Source organism: Leishmania infantum, chromosome 21, assembly GCF_000002875.2.
Source record: "Leishmania infantum JPCM5 genome chromosome 21".
NCBI classification, from domain to species: Eukaryota; Euglenozoa; class Kinetoplastea; order Trypanosomatida; family Trypanosomatidae; genus Leishmania; species Leishmania infantum.
In genome coordinates this window covers 1-17,736 of record NC_009405.2, presented here as the reverse complement: position 1 = coordinate 17,736, position 17,736 = coordinate 1, and the positions used below count along the sequence as shown (strand labels likewise).

The following is a 17,736-nucleotide window of genomic DNA, read 5'->3' as shown; positions in this document are numbered from 1 at the left end:
TGTGTTGGAAAGACGGAAATGAGGAGGTCAAGGGAGGGGGAGGGGGAAAAGGAGGCTCACCGGTGGAGCGAAAGGGAGGGGCTAGAGGGGTCCATATATGCAGAAGAGCACACGGATACGAGGGATGTGCTTTGAAGGCATCCAAAGATATGTCAGCGCTGCACAACTGGCGCAGCGAGGAGGAAGCGCGAAAGGTTCACTGCTGCAATGCGATGGGGAAGAGGAGAGGAAGGCAGGCTTTGAAGGTTTCAGCGCGGTATGCGCTGCACAACAGAGGCAGGTGTAGAAATAGCATACACTCAGCAACCAAAAAAAAACGGCAAAATCCAAGGGAAACGAAAATGCCTCACGAGAAAGAGCAAGTAAAGCGAGATCAAAGAACATGAGGAAACATACACTTGATCGATCCCCTCCGTCTCAAGACCCCAGCACACCTGCATCTGTCGCGCGGGCTAATGGTGACAGCGAACCCTCCTGTCCTAGCCTTCACGCTGGATCAGCCAAAGCCAAAGAATGCCAGAAAGACGAGAATGAAAGTGAGCATGGCAATGGTGCATACCTTGCCCTTGTTCGACATGCTTGCAAGGAGCTTGTCAACCTTTGCATTTGCGGCGCGCAGCCGCACCTGGACGCCTGAGATGTCGCGATCAACGTTGTCGAGCATGACCTCCTGCGTGTCCAGCTCTTCGTGAATGTGGAGGCCTGTTTCGCGCAATTCGCGCAGTCCAAAGGTGAGTCGTTCCAGCACCTCATCCTGAACCTTTTCCTCCTCACGCTGAGCAAATACCTGCGCAGATATAAACTCGTCCGCCGCAACGCCACAGCTCTCACCAGGGCTACCTACAGCCGCTTCTGCTACTCGTTGCCTCTGCGCGGCAGATGCCGCAATTTTTTCGTAGAAACTGCGTGCTTCTGCCACATCCCCTTCGAGACTGCGTACAATATTTTGTCGCTCCATAATTTCGTTCGCAGAAAACACCTTGCCCTGCACCTTGCCACCGCGCTCGTCGACTACACGGAGCATTTCCTTCAGGAAATGCAGCATTTCCTCTGCAGTCTCTTTGGCATCGCGAAGCTCTTCCACACTCGAAGAAGAGATTACGCCCTTCTGCGTCAACTGCTGCTCAATGAGCTTCGCTCGCACCACAACCTCTCGCAGCTCCTTCACGGAGTCATTGAACGGGTCGCTGGCAAGCATTTCTTTTCCTTTGTGTGTCGAGATTCGGCTGAGCTGTGATAGCTAGCTTCACCATGAAATACGCTTTTGCGTAACAGCAGTATAAATTGAAAGCCTAGAAGGACAGAGGCAGCGGCGAAAGAAGAACGTGGCGAGGGATAAATGTGCGTATTAATCTTGCATCATTCAATAGGGTGGGTGAGAACTGCTCGAGAGCCCCTCTGCTTCTCTGCCCCTCGCCCGGCAAGCTGAGGTGCGGTAGAGAGGGACGTCGAACCAGTTCTGTCCTCTCGTTTAGTTCCCACAAAGCTGCTGCCTTTTAAATGGCTTCGAGCATCGCCTGCAAGGAGCCGCCGTCAGAGAGCGCATGCAACAAATTCAACAGCCCGCATGCTCGGGCTGGTGTGCGGTGGTAAGGGTATCAACTTGTGTAGGAATAAACACGGTAGGATACGAGATACTACGAGAGAGACGGGGGAGAAGAAAAAGATCAGCAACGATGCCTGGCTTCCTTCAGTGGACGGGAGCATGTAGTGTGTGGCACGTGGACGGCTTTATAAAAGACGAGCTGCGAACGCTGAAGCCCCTAAAGCACAAGCGATGCTACCAGTTCTCGACACGCTCTCCGCAGAGATGTCGTAAATCCAGCGAAAGGGCTACCGCTGAGGACAGAGTGGTGAGATACGCTGAAAGAAGCATAACAGAGAAGCGAAAAACAGCCGAAATAAAGGCAAATATATATACTTTTTAACGTCTCCCTTCCGACGCTCCCAATCATGCCGGCCGCCACGTGGTGCATCCCTCGGGATGGCCCAGTCTCCCCACTAGTGGGCAATGAAGGCTTGGGGGTGAGATGCATTCAAGCCACACTGACGCTTTACCTATCATATGGATGGCACAAGCGTTGCGCACTGTAGCAGGCCGCTCCGACGCAGCGCCATCCGGAACCTGGCCGCCGACATCAGTCGAGACACCTCGCTCTGGCCTCCCTACATCGTAGACACTTGACTCTGTCACCACCAGAGGCGGATCGGCATCGGCAGGGATAAAGGGTGAGGGGGCGCTTGGCTTCCCTGCAGAGCGAGACACTGGACCGTGAGAACACACTGAGGTGCTCTCCGGCATCAGGGAATAGAAAGGGGGCAACAAAACAAAAGCACGTTCGTTAGACAATTCACGTGCGCAATAAAAAAGTGGTACCGTTTGTAGGTGGCGACAAACGGCGCTACTTCGGCCAAAGAAAAAATGCCCTACGGCCCACATCTGTGGGGGGTATGGGGCATTTTATAGTTAGTCGCTTTCGTGCTCTGCACGCATGATATTGCGCAGTACTGGCAGCACATACTCCGAAGATCCTTTCAGCCCTTCGAGTTCTCCGGAGATCTCCTCCATGAAACGCGACATGCAGCTCACGAATGCGTTGAGAGCGTCTGTGCACGTGACCGAACGACTTTGCATGAGTTGGTCGTGGGTGTCTTTGAATTTCTGATCCGCAGAGTCGAAGGCCGCCTCCAGCTCGTCCCGTCTCGCAACCTCGGTGCTATAGTACTTCGACTTCAACAGGCTCTTTGACTTGCGCAGGTATTCTGTCTCTTTTTTTGAGACCTCCTCGCGGTATGTATCATACTCGTGCATGACCTTGTTGCGCTTGCACTCCAGCCTCTCGCACTCGTCGTACAAGGCCTTCAGCCCGTTAGTAGCGGTGAGAACAGTCGAGTCCATTGCGACGTTGAACTCTGGAAAGGCTGTACCTTCGATACGATTCATAGAGGCAACCAGAGCCAGCGCACAATCCTTCGTGCAATCCGGGATGTTTGGGTAGTTGCACAGTGTTTCAAATACCTTGCTTGCTTCCGTGAGCGCCTCTACGAGGCGCCTAACAGACACTTTTGCCTTCTCCATGGCAGTGTTGTAGCTGCGAATAGCCGAGCACAAATCTTTCATTTCGCGTTTGCGGCGGTTGTAATCCTCGTCGCAGGTAGACGGCGCCAGCTTTAGCGCCGTTTTTATTTTCATCATTGTTTCCATTTTGAAGCTCAGCTTTTGTGTGGGCCTTGAAGTTTGCTCGCTTGTTTTTCTAGCCGTTCAACGGGTAGCATAAGCATCATGAAATGGAATAAGATCTCTAACAAACGTGGAGAACTCTGATAAGCGCTATCGTGCCGTAGCCGGCAACTTTGCGCTCAGAGGCGCAAAAGGAAACGATGACCGCTTGCATCTAAGACGGTGTCGCGAGACCTTTCCAGCGGTGCCGTGCCACAAGCGAAAAGCATACGTTTCCTTTCGGAAGCGGATGGGGGAACCTGCAAGGTGGTCTCCTCTGCGAAAGTCGTCGCGGGAAAACCGGCACTTTGAATTTGCGATGGCCCACAGTCGTCGAAGGGTTCGATACTTGTTTGAAAACCAGTTCACAGCGACTCTTTAGCGCTTGGCACAGAATAAGTTTTGGATTCGTTCGAGCGTAGATTCACTGCTTCTATTCACCAGCACGGAGGCGGAAGCATGCGACAAAGATAAAAATAGCGAATAGTCCCTCGATAACCTGTCCTATCCAGATTTCGTCAGGGGAAGGGAAAAGAGAGGGTAGTGGAGAGTCAACACTAGGTTTTTATTCGCCAACGTGTGCCCGCTCTCCGCCATTGAACATTAGTGAACCACCACACTATCCTGCCTGTCACAGGCCCCATCACGCAGTGCGAAGCAGCCGTAGACACATGCGCTACAGCCATGCGCCCACTCAGTCATGTGAGCACGGTCCTTGCCTCAAACCCTACCCACCCACACCCCGCCCCGCAGGTTCCTTCTCAGCCGCTCCCATCATGCCCGTTGCCACTTGGTGCATTCCACTCGAGGTGGCTCAGGCACCCAACAATACTAGGCAGTGCGAGGGCCGGGTGGGGTACGTTGGAGTCACGCGGACACTCTGCCCATCACATGAATGGTACAGGCGTGCTCACTGTCTCAGCTCGCTTCGGCGCAGTGCCATCCAGGACCTGATCGACGGCATAAACAGCGGTGCATTGCCCTGGCTTCCCCACGCACGGGATGAACTGGGCCCTGATACACCACGCTGACATGCTCTCCACCAGGGAAGTAAATCCCCAAAAGAAAACCGAATCCCAGCCATTCTCATGTATCAACAAGAAAAAAAAAGGACGGGTTTTACTGATGCATAGACTCTCCTCGCTTTCTTTCTACGCAAGCGTAAACAACGATAGCAGCTACCTCACGGTTTGCGTGTAATTGCATCAACCAGAGGACCTTTTTAATAGTCATAAAGTTGGTAATAGCAACCGCTGATGCATAGGCACACAAGTGCAAGAGGATAAACGAGACACCGTGCCAGATGAGGCTGAAAGCCAGCCACGAATTACGTGCCCTCATCGACGTGTATCGCGTTTCGAAGAGGATAATGAAGCACTCAAGGCGAAAATCATAATAGCGAACGGCAACAGTCTGATGCTGATTTTTCTTGTTTCCGCGGAAAAGATCACTAGATTTTGACCATGTCTGCCTTTCTCTTGGTCGATTCCATTTCCTTATGGATCGACCCCATCAACTGCGATGTGCTTGCCAAGTAAGTGGAGAGGGCAGCCATGTAGCTGCGCAGCTTCTTCTTCTCCAGCTCGGCATACGTCTCCTTGAACTCCTTGTCGATCTTCTGAAAGCCAGCCTTTAGGCTGTCACGCCTGGAAACTTCCTCCTCGTAGAGTTTCGAGTCACACAAATCTTTACCTTTCTTTCGATACTCTGCCTCTTTCTTGGTTACAGCTTCGCGGTACGCGTCGTATTCATTCATCACTTTGCTGCGCTTTGCCTCCAGACTCTTGCACTTGCCTGCTAGGCTCTCGATCTCAGCTATGCTGTCGTCGTCATCGAGCGTCTTCTTGAAGTCCACGAGGAGCTCGCAGTGCGCCTTCTGCACCATCTGGGCGAAGTCCCCTACAACGCCCCTCACGTTGTCAGGAATGTCATTTCCGCGTGTCATTGTCTCCAGTACTTTCAACATACTCTCCATTGATGTCAAAAGGTTTTGAGAAGCTGACCTCGTCTGTTCCACGGCAGATTTATAGTCGGAAAGCGTGTGGTTGATAGTTTTCAAATTGCCAGCCTTTTCTTCGAAGTCCCAGTCCACAGTCTTGGGCGCGACACCCAGGGCGGCCTTGGTCTCTAGCATAAACTTTCTCATTGGTGTGATCCACTACGGGTTGTTACGCTAATGCCCAAAGCTGCTGTAGCGCTTCAAAGGCAGATTTGATATCAGTGTGTTTTCGTAGTTCTGCTGTCCCCCTTTGGCTTTTTGTTCCTTGTTGGAAGCATTCATGTAAATTAGTTTCAGAGCAGGAAGGCGTTTAAGAAACGTAACGTGAAACACACTGGTGTAAAGCACCACGAAATCATCGCGATTCTTGCATACCACGGCGAGATGTATAGCAGATGCTTTGTTGTGCACCGTGTACCAAACAGACCAGTCACGCAGAAAAGAACAAGAGACAGCAAGCAGTGCCCTAGCAAAACACATTTCTAACGCACCGCAGTGATACTATCCAGTATTTTCGCTTTTCTTTTTCATGCGTTGCAGGAAACGCTGCAAAAAGCAGCGTAGACATCAATACACACAGGCGAATCGTTCGAGACAAGGACCCCTAGAGTCACTCTAGGTTAGGTAAAACGCTATTCGAAACACGAACCCACGCGTCCCGCTCCAGTCTCTCTACAGCGTGCGCTTTACATTCGACGTATTCAGCGAGCGCATCATCGACCCCGAAGGCACGCACTAGCTCGGCGATACGATCAGCAAGCTCAGGTTTTATAGTGTGGACTGGAGTATGGGCAAACCAGGTGCTCGAAGCGCTGCCAAAGCAACGCACCGCGCTGAAAAAGACAGCCTCGATATGAGCGATGTCATCTAGCGGTGAATTAGGACGCCTGTGCCCAACAAGCAGCTCTGCCAAATGCGACTGGTTCATGTGCGGACCGTGGTAGATGAATTGGCTATGGGTGCATTCTGGCCCCTCCAGCACAGTCGCGCCCGCCGGTATAAATCTTGCACCATTGATAAGCAAGAGACCGGCGCGCGTGCTGCAACAAAGAGACAAGGTGAGTGGGAAGCCGCGGCACATGTTGCTCAGCTGACATTCAAATTCGACAGGACCGCGAGCACTCGCTTTCTCGCCCCTGAGGGCAGTGTTCTGCCCACCCTCATACTTATGAGAGCGTTCCAGAGCCACCGTGCACTGTACAAGCAGCTTCGAGTGATTTATCGCCTCGCCAAAGAGTGAAAATTGTCGTGTTCCAAGGACGTGGGTAAACTGCAAGTTGTGCGGTGCCACGCGCGAAGATGATGCTAAAGGGTCAATCAAGCAAGAGCCAGTTCTAGCACATAGGCGGTGCGCCGTGCATCTAAGAAGTGGCATTGTGTGTATTCAAAATTGGAAAGACTGGCGAAACGGTGTACGTAGACGGAGGAAAAAGAAGAGCGTATATATAGAGAGACAAATGATTTGTCCATTGCATAAGTTCTTACAAGGATTTACTTATTTTGCCTCTGCAGCTCTAAAGAACACCTACCCTGCATGACTTCTTTGAAAAGAAGCGCATCCTGGGCATCGCGCACTCCTATGTGAGAGTAGTGCAATATGATCAGTCCTCCACACTACCACTACGACTCACACACCAAGAAAACAGAAGTACCTAATTTTTTTGTTTCCAAAGCGGAATGCCTTACAGAAATACAACGACACACACACACACACACACACACACACACAACAACAACAACAACAACAACAAACAAGCAAAAACAAAATCAAAAGCATCAAAGCGAAACTCTGAATATCACTTCGTCTGCAAGAGGCACGCCACACTCGTCAGCTGCACTGCGTTACCCACAGCGCCTTAATTAAGCGCCATATCGAAGGTAAACCCACTCTTTATTGTCTAAAGGACAAACGTTCCGAGTCTTTAGCCATCGAGATATGCAGTGCATATGAAAGGCATGATTGCAGGCGCCCCACGCTACTGTGCAGTCCTTCGGCGAGCACGACGGATTTGACTGGCATTCGATGCACAGATCCATGATGTGATTTCTACAGATGGCGCAGGTGTCCACTTGAATATCCCAGGACCATAGCGCGACGGCGTTCCATTTTTTCAGCTGAAAGCGGTTTCCTTTGCTGCCCTCCTCCGCGGCTGACATACCCGCCTCGTCTTTCGTCTGCATCGAATCCCGAGACGCTTTCTTCCGCGCCTCTATGACTTATTTCGACTGTTCTCGTCCTTTCTTCCGCTTCGACAGGAAATCCGTTACGGAGACAGTTCAACCACAACATCGCGCAACACAATAGCGACAGTTGACGACAGAGTGCCCATTCGTGCACCGACCAGAGAAAAAAAAAGAAGAGCATTGGAGCCATATTAATAGAGCAACGTACAGATCCTCGCACTAAGGATGCAAGTGCTACCATCATTACTTGAGAAAAAATTGCATTGTTGATGCTAGTAACACGAAGGCCACACTAGTGCTCGAAAAAATGTGGAGCACATAAGACAAACAAACGTCTTCTAGGCCTATCCTAAACATGTCTTCCCAGAGAGGACAGCGGACCCAAACCCCTCTTTTTTTCCCTGAGGTTACACTCATAAAGAGTCGCGAAAGCCGTCGAGGCTGTCACCGCGAATTTGCGAAAGTCTACGCCTCGGTCAGATGATTCTCAATTGTCTTTTTATTGCGGCTTCCACACCGCTTCCATCAGTATTGCACAGCTCAGCTGCTCGGTGCCAGCTTAAACGTTCCGTTGATGAAAATCTTATCCATTTTTTTCCCATTTTTACGGTTCACAATGCGATTGCAGTGATACGTCAGATTTGACGGAACATCGTCCACCTCGACTAGGCCAGCAGCGGAAAAAAGTTTGGCTGCAAACTCTTTGTAGAAGAACACCTGAGTTGTGCAGTCGCCTTTTGCAAAAGCGATGTTTCCAACCTTGTTGTCCATTTTGGACAAGAAGCGGAAAAAGTTGTGGTCGGGAAGCGCATAATCCCTGAAAAGAAGAATTCCATCTTGCTTCAAAACTTTCTTCAGCTGTTTGATAGCCGAAAGCATTTTTTCAACGGTCGGCAGCGCAGAGAGGACAAAAACTAGCAGAATTGCATCAAACTTTTGGTGCTGAAGAGATTTGTCCGCTGCAGTAAGGGCATCGACTACAAGGGTAGCATTTTCAATCCGTTGCTGCTTCGTCAGCGGTGCCGTAGGGTCCGCGCTCGTGACGCAGGAAGAGGTGCCGATTGCCAAGGGAAGCAATGTAAGCTGATTTCGTTGCAGATAGCCCTGTGCAATCTCATGGCTCCTGAAGTGCGAGAGCGCAGATGGTGAGATGTCGAAGCCTACAAAATGGACGTCTGGGCTTGTACATTCACGCATAATTGGAAGCAGGGTGCTCCCAGTACCGCAACCACACTCTAAAATCCACGCAGGCGAGCCTCGTCTGCCCATAACGGTGCGCAGCAACGGAAACGCATGTATGATGTAGTTCTTGAGAGGAAAGTGATGCTTCGTTGCAGAGAAATGCATCTCCCACGGCTTTTCAGGGACCTCATCCAGCGACTCCCACGATCCGGCACGACTTAATTCTGCCATGCACCTACTCATGTACTCATCAACAAGCTGTCGCTCAGCGATGGTCAGCTCCGCTACCTTTCCGTCCCATTCGAAGTCGTTGGCATGCAGCTCGACATCCTCGGAGTGTCTAAACGTGCCACCCTTACGAGTTCTCGGCACGTGTATGCAAGGGTCCCTTTCCATGAGAAGGCTAGTAGCGAAAAATCCAGTAAAGGGGATTGCTTGCAATAAACACGACAAGTAGTGATTTCTTTTCCTCATCAATCCAGTGATAAACACCAGGCGGGTGCGATGAATGCAGAAAGGCGCATCGAAGAAGAAGGTTATTCATGGACGAAACTGGGGGCCATCATGTTGGTTTCTCAGCTCGGATCACTGTCATGTGGCCTCACAGCTGCTTTTCATCAAAAGACCTGCATTTCGAAGGAAATTCCTTCATTCGCACATCCATGCGCTTCCTGCGAACGCTCGCAGAGCTACAGAGGAAGCTCTCACTTTTATTAAGATTCTACTCCCATGCAGCTGCACTTCAGCACCACTCCTCTAAACCGCTGAGAAGCCCCTGGAGAGACTTTTTCTAAGGAGAAACAACAACGACACGAAATACAGAATAGCTGGGAGGGGGGGGGGCAGAACCTATTGTTGGGTCACGAATGCCAGCGATTCCCCTCGTCAACCTTCCCTCTGGTCACTCTCATTCAACTTCGTCCGTTACCCAACGAGTGTGTGAACACAGACAGACAGGTGCAGTGATGGCAGGTGTTGACCACCGCTCATAGGCCTGCTTTCACAAACAACCTTTGATAAGCCAATTACAGCTTGGGGCATCGTGATCCTTACCGCCGACGAAAAACACCGTCTTTCCTCCGCTTATAGCGAAAAAAAAAGGACTGTTATTCTCCGCTCCTTTCCATGCGCTTCGCCAAAAGACTTTTCCAAACTGCTTCTCCAAACAGCATTTGTAGTGCAGGGAACAGCTGTGGCAATTGCTCTGGCGTGCTCTTTAAATCCTGAATCATCATTCGCCGCAATAACGACATCTCCCTGCGAAAATTCAATGCTACTTCCTTCCTCGTTCCCGCCCTTCTCAAAAACTGATAACATGCGAAAAAACTCTTGTTCTCCAAGATCTACACATATCTACCTCCTCCCTCCATATAGCAACAATGGCCAAGGGCAAGCGCTCCGCTGATGCCAAGGGCAGCCAGAGGCGCCAGAAGAAGGTGCTGCGCGACAACATCCGCGGCATCACTCGCGGCTGCGTCCGCCGCATGGCGCGCCGCGGTGGCGTGAAGCGCATCTCGAGCGAGGTCTACGAAGAGGTGCGCCGCGTGCTGAAGGCCTACGTGGAGGACATTGTGCGCTGCAGCACGGCCTACACCGAGTACGCGCGCAAGAAGACCGTGACGGCGTGCGATGTTGTGAACGCGCTGCGCAAGCAAGGCCACATCCTCTACGGCTACGCGTAAATGCTCGCAAAGCCGCTGCACACTCATAGATACACCTTCTTTGTTCCTGCCGTCGTTTCGTTGGCTTTCTTGGTTTTCGACTTCCCTTCCCCCCACTATGGCTTTTCTTTCGTCTCGTGCTGGCACCCTTCCCTACTCATCGCTGTTTGCTGAAGGCAGTACAGAACGAAAACAGCACACCAGCTCCACTGCATACCCGAAGAGAGGCCGCGCGCTGCCGTATGCGAAGCACGCTCTCGGCGTCCGTGTCTATGGAGGCTGAGTGCAGCCCCGCCCCCTCCCTGCCTCCCTCAACGCCCGCCGGCGCCAGAGGTCACCACGCGGGATGCTGGGCCGCCTCTTCGACATTGCCACTCCGCCGCCGCTTGCTCGCTCATTGTCTGTGCCACAGCACCATGCGCCCCCTTTCACTCTTTGCGCTTCTCTTCGTCTCCTTATGTTCTCTGTTCGCACACACATAACACGCACGAGCTCACAGACGGAGACACCCGAATGCAGAGGACACGCGGGATCGTGCATCCGCTGCTCAGCTTCGTGAAGCAGATGCCGGGCGGCGATGGGTGCTTTTCACTGACATTCGAGCCAGTGGGAAAGAGAGTGCAGCCGTACAGCCAACGGCGCGAATCAAGGAAAAAGTACGAGCTCTGAGAACGGCGCACCTGGGACCGCCTTTTCCCACCTCCTCAGCCTCATACGCCTGTGGCGATCTCCTTTTCTCGACTTCTCAAGGTAGACGTCCTTCTGTTGCACCCTCATCCGCATCCGCGCGTGTGAGTGGCGGATTGTGACGCGGATAAAATCAAGCTCGCCATGCGCTGCCCCCTTTTCCTTCCCCGGTGCCTGTGCCCACCAGTGGGGAGGGGCTCAGCAGCCTATTTTCGATCGCGTTGCTGATTTGGCCTTTGCGCTTCGTTTTCGGGTGGTCGACGCTGCTGGCTGTTTTGCGCTTCGCTGTAGTGTACAGCGTATCGTGGCGCCGCGCTGTTCTCTTTCGCGTTTTCGGCACGGCCTGCCCACCGCACGCCACGTACTCTGTCTGTGCATCAAACAGCAGGCCATCCGGGTACAGGCTCGATTTCACTCACCGACGACAGCGCACCCGTCCAACGCGCGCCGCCCTCTTCCCTTGCACCTCTGCCACTTTTGCTTTCCTCTCCTGTGCGTGTGGCTACTCCTCTGCTTCTTCTCGCGTAGAGGAGGAGGGGCATCGGCACTGCTGACGCGTCTCCCACTGAAGTACGTGCAGGCCCTCCCTCTTTTCTTTTAGGCGCTGGGGACTTTCCATCGAACCGCGCCGGATGCCAGCGAAAGGTGCAGCGGGGTGACTGCCGCGCACATCCTTGCAAAGGAAAGTCTTGCCCATTTTTGTCTCGGGGAAGAGAAACTCAGACCTGTTTTGTGTGGCAACAGCCTGCACGACCAAAAAGGCAAACAGCCTCACCATTTCCACAGCGCCGCTTCGGTGTTGCTCGACGCCGTGACATCTTCCACTGTCACTTCGAGTCACCCGATTCGCGAGTCCTTTGACCATGTCACGGCGCCAACCTTCCCCCGATTCCCTCCGCCCATCTCTCTATATCTCCCTCTCTCTATTTCTCCCTACATCCACCCACCCACACCCACACCCACACCCACACACAGGCACATGCAAGTGGAGGGCGACACAGGTCCGCTGACTCGCGCGCCCTTTGCAGTCGCACCGACGCGCTCACAACTCTTCTTCACCGCTGCCCTGTGTTGCCGTGCAATCCTCTTCGGCCGCCCTCGATCCACCTGCGTCTCTGTCCGTGGTCCTGCTGTTTCGCTGCACGCGGCCAAGAGTGTGCTCGTGCCACTTTACCACCCACCTGCACACCTTAGGCACTCCTTCCCCCACCACCTCACTGCACGCGAAGTACACCCTCATGCGAGAGGAGAACAATGCGCCACCGGCGTGGGCTCCCAGGGACACGCACCGCGCCGACCCTCTTCAGCTGCTTTCCTCCCCTCAGAAGCACTGCGGGCTGAGCAGCGCTGCGGAGAGCGGACAGGGCTGTCACTCGCGCTCACGCGGCAAGCCGGAGGTGGATTCGACTCGAGAGGCGAGCGGTGATAAGAGTAGCGCCAGCACACTGTCGAGAAACGATGACTTCTTGAATGAAGTAGCACAGACCCACTCGTTCAGATTTTGCGGACATCCTCGACGATCCGCGGCACAATGTCTGCGTTCACAAATTCAAAAACGTTTCCTGGTTGCGCTAGCCGTCTTACTTGCTCTCATAGTCATGGTTCACTGTGCTATCAGCCGATTCACGATCAATGTAGGCTCACAACAGAAGCGGTCGATACGGTTGTCAAAGGAGGCGGCCCGTCGATCTGAGTTTCCATCGCCGTTTTCCGTCCTCGTGCACCACGAGACTGCTGTTGAGCGGTTGACGACCACACAGCGCGGTTTTGCTGCCTCTGAAACTGACTCTCTGGTGCGACTGGACCCTGATCAGCTGCCATCGTGGACGCTGCGCGTGATCGACGAGGACTGCACGATGTGCTTCGACAATGTCACGTACGCTTCTGCGGTTGCTGCGAATGCGGGGAGATCCACTGACAGGACGGGAAACCAGAGCCTGGAAGGGCTTCCCGTGTTCTCGACAACATCTGCGCCGCTGGGCCTCATGGGGCCCATGTTGTTTGCCATGGCGAGCGTGACGGACGACGTGGACGTAGCAGCTGAACTGCCGCGGTGGCAATGGGTGACCCGGTCGTACGCGCAGCAGCGCCGCTTCGTCCACTCGCCGCAGTCGAGGGGCACAGGTGAGCGACCGCGGCACTTGATCGTGATGGGCATACCTTCAACGGACCAGCCGAAGCGCTACCCGCTGCGGGACGCGCAGCACGTGACATGGCGGGCGTACCGAGAGGTTGCGCGCACCGAGAACAACTTTACTGGGGCGCTGCTGCAGCTCTACGTGTTCGCTGCTGCGGAGCGTGATTCTGAGGACACAACGCATTCCACCGTGGACGTGGCGCAGCTGGCCCCAACAGTGAGCGAGTACGCCGCAGCGACTGCGCAGCACCTGGCTGTGGATGACGGTGACGTCAACAGTGCCCCCACGTACGTGCAGCGCCGCGTGGTGCTGCGTGATGGGTGGCGCGACATCCCAAGAAGCGATGACGCGGTGTGGAAGTCACCCTGCGCTGGTGTAAGGACCTCCGTGGTTACTACGGCAAGTCTTGTGGACGGGACCTCGCCCCTCGCGGCTCTTTCAGCCCAGTTGTCGCTGCCCGTGACACCTGCCTTCACAGCAGCAGCGCAGTACGTGTGCCACGTGTCCGCTGCATTGTGGCAGGAGGTGCTGCACCACCGCAACTCACTGTGGCTGGACTTTTTGACGGACCGCAAGCCGACCACGAAAAAGAAAATGGGCATGCGTATTTCGTGGGGTATCCCGACAGAAGTAGGCATGACTCAAAAGGTCGTGATATGGCTCAACTACGCGTACACTGCCTTCCCAGACGTGCCGTACATCATGAAGGGCGACGACGACACGTACTTGAAGGTGCCACAGTACTTGAGCGACCTGCGGCATGTGCGCGGTGGGTGGGCGAAACCGCGCAACTTGACGGCGACCATTCCCCACAAAGGGGTTGTCCCACCGACACTGGGCATCGACGACGCGGAGGAATGCCTGTATCGAGTGTGGTGGTGGTACGACAATCATAACGTTGCATTTGGCCACGGTCCTGGCTATGCACTAGACCGTCGCCTCATCCAAGCTGTACTGAACCCATTCGATATCACCAACCAACGTTTGCTGATGCTATTAACGGTGCCGTACACCTTCATGTATAACAGTCATTATGCGAGCTTGCTCATGCAGCACGAGGACCTTTTCGTGGGACGGCAATTGCAAAGTCTTTCTGTTAGGGTGAAAGAAGTTTGCACGAAGCGTCCACTGCGCTACGTATCGGACAAAGAACCACGCTCGCTCCAGGTTCTCAGACCCGCGCCCTCCCATCAGACCTGGACATGGAGCTCGGTACTGATGCACTATGCTATGCCGGCGATTCCTTATTTCATCCACTACTACTTCAAGCACGAGTTCAAGGTAGCCGAGGCGGCTAAAGGGGCACTTAAGCAGGGCATCGATGCCAGCGCCATCGATGCGAATGCCACACAGAAAATGAAGGAGTGGGTGGCGTCGCAAGTGCCGACGACGCTGGCGGACCTGAAAAGGGTGCAGAATGTAAGCTGGGTGCGCGGAGACCCACGCACGGCGTACGTTGTAGCTGAGGGGGACGGCGTTGCAGTGTACGATATTGCGTACAGGCCTCGCAACACGACACTTGTCGAATGTGCCATCGAGTCTGGAAAGTAGTGCAACACGTTTCTTTTCTGTCGCCCTCCACCCTTGGCCGTCAAGCATGACCTCGAGCACCTTGCGATGGAGGGGAACTGCTGAATTAAGACGCAAGAAGCGTGAGCCTCGGTGACCGCTGAAATGAGAGCCGTCCGTCTTTCTGTCTTTTTCTCTGCACGCTCCCCACTAGAAACTCATCTCTGTCTCAGGACCTTAGACAAACGTTTTTCTCCCGCTTCTCTGACACACGTCTACCCGCTGTGAGAATCGACGCGCTTTCTTGTGGCCAAGAGTACTAGTTGAGAGAGGTAGCCACAATGGCCGACCTTCTTTTTCACTGGTGTCTCCATCTACATTTGTCTGCTGGCTGATTTGTGAAGCAAACTCGGTAGTTGTGAATTCACGAAGGACCCGACCGTGTGCGAGAGCTTTTTTTTCGATGTGAGCGCGTGTGCTTGTGGGAAGTGCCTCAATGTGCGTCTTGCACTCTGCCAACGAGAGTACAAACACATACACGTAGTACGTGCACTACCACCACTCTGGCTGACTCCAACCCCATTCTTTTTTTTTTCGGCCTGCGCATGCAGCGTCTCTCTCCTGTTTTCTTTGCCTTAGCGTATGTCGAAACTGCTGGTGTGTAGCTCCTTCTTTTTGTGTTGGCCTGCACCAATGCTCTTTTGCTGTTTATGAAATAACTCCTGACTCCACCCCTTGTGAGGCACTGCTCTATTCGACCTCCTTTTTTTTTTCGCGACTTTTCTCCCCGTGTAAACAACAAAGGAGAAGTTCGGCCTCTCTTCCACGTTTCTCTTCTTCGCGTTCTCCTGTGTGATGAGTGTAGAGAATAGGCAACTGCGCAGCACACGCTCCCGTCCTTTGATCTTTCTGCTATACAGGAACTGGCGCTCCGCGTGCGCTACACTGAATCTGTTAAGGAAAAACGGTTTAAATATCCCTCTTGATGTTCACCGTATTGTGTCTATGCTTTCACGTGCGTCTGTGTGTCACTCCTTCATGGGCGTGCAACGCACAGCGCCACATCTTCCGAGAGTGCTCCGATCCATCTCCCACACTTCTTTTCTTTGGCACGACGGTGGCGATGCGCAACCACATTCTTTCCCCCTTTGCCTCTGTGTCCGTTGCTGCCGGCATCATGGGCCGCTCTCTCGTTTTGCACAGGCATCGTCATCCCACGCCATACCATCTGCGATGCTGCGCCGTTAATCACTATCTGTCTTTACTGTGGCACACACACGAAAAACAGAACTGACAAACAGCTGCGCACTCTCTGGTGCAAAGGGCTTGGAGGGTAGTTTGCCGCTCCATGCTTTGGCTTCACAGTGGTGGCGGTGTTTTATTTTGTAGGCGACTGTGTGATTGTGTTGAGTCGATGTATGAGCGTGCGTCACAACAACTCCTCAGCGACTTTGCATTACACACAACACGAGGAGAGGTAAGCAGGCACGCCACCTGTGCGACTCCATATGTGCACGTGCGCGTATGTCTCTTCCTTTTCTCTTGTTTTTTGCTGCGTTATGCCCCATCTCTTTCTTTACACTCTCGTTACGTAAAGACACACGTCGTTTTGTTGCTCAGGTGCAATGTCTTTCTTTCTTTTCTGTCTCCCTCTTTTTTTGCTATTGTTGTTTGTCGAGCTGATCTTACGTTGCAGCGAATGCGTGTGCAGCGCTTCCACTCCATCCTCACTTACTGCCACCGGCGACTCCTGAAAGGTATCAAAAACGACTCGCAGGAGCACCGAACACCAGCTTAGCCGCGTAAGGGTGGCCGCACACACTCTGCCATAGTGCAACGCCCGCCCTGTCCATATTCCTCATCTCTCTTTTTCCTCTTGTATTGGCATTTCTTTGTTTTGTGTGGCGCGCTCATTCTTTTCTCTTTGACGTTTTTTTACTGGGGCCCACGGATTCACTTTTCCGTTGTCTGTTTTATCGTTTTCCGTCTGTGAGACTCTGGGGATGGCTGGCAACGTACGTGCGGCTGACGGCAGAAGATGATGGCTAGGCTGATGGACATGCCTCTCGTCTCTCTGATTGTCTTTTGTTGTTTTCGCTCCTCGTTGTCTTCGATAGCTGAACATACGCACGCTTTCTCTCTTGCGTGTGCTCGCCTCATGCAAATCGCAGTGATTGCCCGCACTTCACGAAGCTGCTGGAGCGGGGGACTGCTCTTTGCGTGCGCGCCTCATTTTCTTTCCTGGAGGCGTATGGGCGTGCCAGCACGGACTCCCAATCTTTGCTTACTTGAAACGGGAAGGATCGATGCTGCGCCCGTCCAGTGCACGACGTTGTGTCTCCCATGTAGTTGTCCAACTGACGAATCATCTACAGCGGAGGCAATGCCGATGTGCACGCACTGCTTCGCCTCTCCAAATCAGCAGCGAAACAAGTACGCGCACACCAGAAGCAAACGCAAAAACGAAGGAAAATGCACCCCGCGTCGGGGGAACTCTCACACCGAGTGGACTGCAACATATCACGCAAGGCAATATACATAAACGCTGGCTGGCTACCTATTTTTCTCACTCCTAACGTATCATGCACAGTAACTGGAGGGAGTGGCCTCTGCTCTTTGCTGCCACTGATGCAGGTGCACTATGGAGTCCGCGCGGAGAACGGATGACAGAATCCGTACTCCCTCCTGTGGATGTGCCTCGAGTCGAAGATGGAGCGATTAAGGCACGGCAGGGACAAGCGTGGGCCGCAGAGACCACTCACGTGCACTGTTACGCCCCGTGTTCGTCTCTGGTCGCCAGAGTCGTTCCAGCTGCCACGGCTGTTGCCGCTGTGCTACTGACATACATGCTGCATGTGCGCAAAGCATCTTGCTCTCTGCATTATCTGCGACCCCTTCCTTTTCTCTCTTTTGCGCGGTCATGGCATGGCTACTTTATGTGCCACGTGGCACCCCATGCAATACGCAACGATGGATGACGATCCCAAGGACAAATGAAGGATATCTTTCATGATGTACAGCTGGTGAACACAGAATCCCACAGCGCGCCTCACACGCCGCTGCATGCGACGGCACGCATGGGCCCTCGTGTGCTCGCACACGCACTTCGTTTCCACCTACCTAAGAGGGCATTCTCACGGCGGTTTTCCGAACTCT

The 17,736-nt window shown here is 53.4% G+C and overlaps 8 protein-coding genes across 8 annotated transcripts; 2 read left to right on the top strand and 6 right to left on the bottom strand.

Annotated features, from left to right (window-relative positions):
- Nucleotides 1-496: 496 nt before the first annotated feature.
- LINJ_21_0080 (putative syntaxin) lies at nt 497-1,198 on the bottom strand (the record flags this gene model as incomplete). The annotated part of the gene is made up of 1 exon (XM_001465468.1): nt 497-1,198. One exon carries the CDS (start codon nt 1,196-1,198, stop codon nt 497-499), a length of 702 nt encoding a protein of 233 aa, XP_001465505.1.
- Nucleotides 1,199-2,467: 1,269 nt separating this feature from the next.
- On the bottom strand, nt 2,468-3,205 carry LINJ_21_0070 (conserved hypothetical protein; the record flags this gene model as incomplete). Its single annotated transcript, XM_001465469.1, has 1 exon — nt 2,468-3,205. The coding sequence occupies one exon, from the start codon at nt 3,203-3,205 to the stop codon at nt 2,468-2,470; it is 738 nt and encodes a 245-aa protein (XP_001465506.1).
- A 1,465-nt stretch (nt 3,206-4,670) lies between these two features.
- On the bottom strand, nt 4,671-5,366 carry LINJ_21_0060 (conserved hypothetical protein; the record flags this gene model as incomplete). Its single annotated transcript, XM_001465470.1, has 1 exon — nt 4,671-5,366. One exon carries the CDS (start codon nt 5,364-5,366, stop codon nt 4,671-4,673), a length of 696 nt encoding a protein of 231 aa, XP_001465507.1.
- Nucleotides 5,367-5,829: 463 nt separating this feature from the next.
- Nucleotides 5,830-6,594, bottom strand: LINJ_21_0050 (conserved hypothetical protein; the record flags this gene model as incomplete). The annotated part of the gene is made up of 1 exon (XM_003392397.1): nt 5,830-6,594. One exon carries the CDS (start codon nt 6,592-6,594, stop codon nt 5,830-5,832), a length of 765 nt encoding a protein of 254 aa, XP_003392445.1.
- A 485-nt stretch (nt 6,595-7,079) lies between these two features.
- Nucleotides 7,080-7,400, bottom strand: LINJ_21_0040 (putative ring-box protein 1; the record flags this gene model as incomplete). Its single annotated transcript, XM_001465471.1, has 1 exon — nt 7,080-7,400. One exon carries the CDS (start codon nt 7,398-7,400, stop codon nt 7,080-7,082), a length of 321 nt encoding a protein of 106 aa, XP_001465508.1.
- A 543-nt stretch (nt 7,401-7,943) lies between these two features.
- LINJ_21_0030 (conserved hypothetical protein) lies at nt 7,944-8,981 on the bottom strand (the record flags this gene model as incomplete). The annotated part of the gene is made up of 1 exon (XM_001465472.1): nt 7,944-8,981. The coding sequence occupies one exon, from the start codon at nt 8,979-8,981 to the stop codon at nt 7,944-7,946; it is 1,038 nt and encodes a 345-aa protein (XP_001465509.1).
- A 983-nt stretch (nt 8,982-9,964) lies between these two features.
- Nucleotides 9,965-10,267, top strand: LINJ_21_0020 (histone H4; the record flags this gene model as incomplete). Its single annotated transcript, XM_001465473.1, has 1 exon — nt 9,965-10,267. The coding sequence occupies one exon, from the start codon at nt 9,965-9,967 to the stop codon at nt 10,265-10,267; it is 303 nt and encodes a 100-aa protein (XP_001465510.1).
- A 1,904-nt stretch (nt 10,268-12,171) lies between these two features.
- SCG2 (phosphoglycan beta 1,3 galactosyltransferase 2) lies at nt 12,172-14,622 on the top strand (the record flags this gene model as incomplete). Its single annotated transcript, XM_001465474.1, has 1 exon — nt 12,172-14,622. The coding sequence occupies one exon, from the start codon at nt 12,172-12,174 to the stop codon at nt 14,620-14,622; it is 2,451 nt and encodes an 816-aa protein (XP_001465511.1).
- Nucleotides 14,623-17,736: the final 3,114 nt, after the last annotated feature.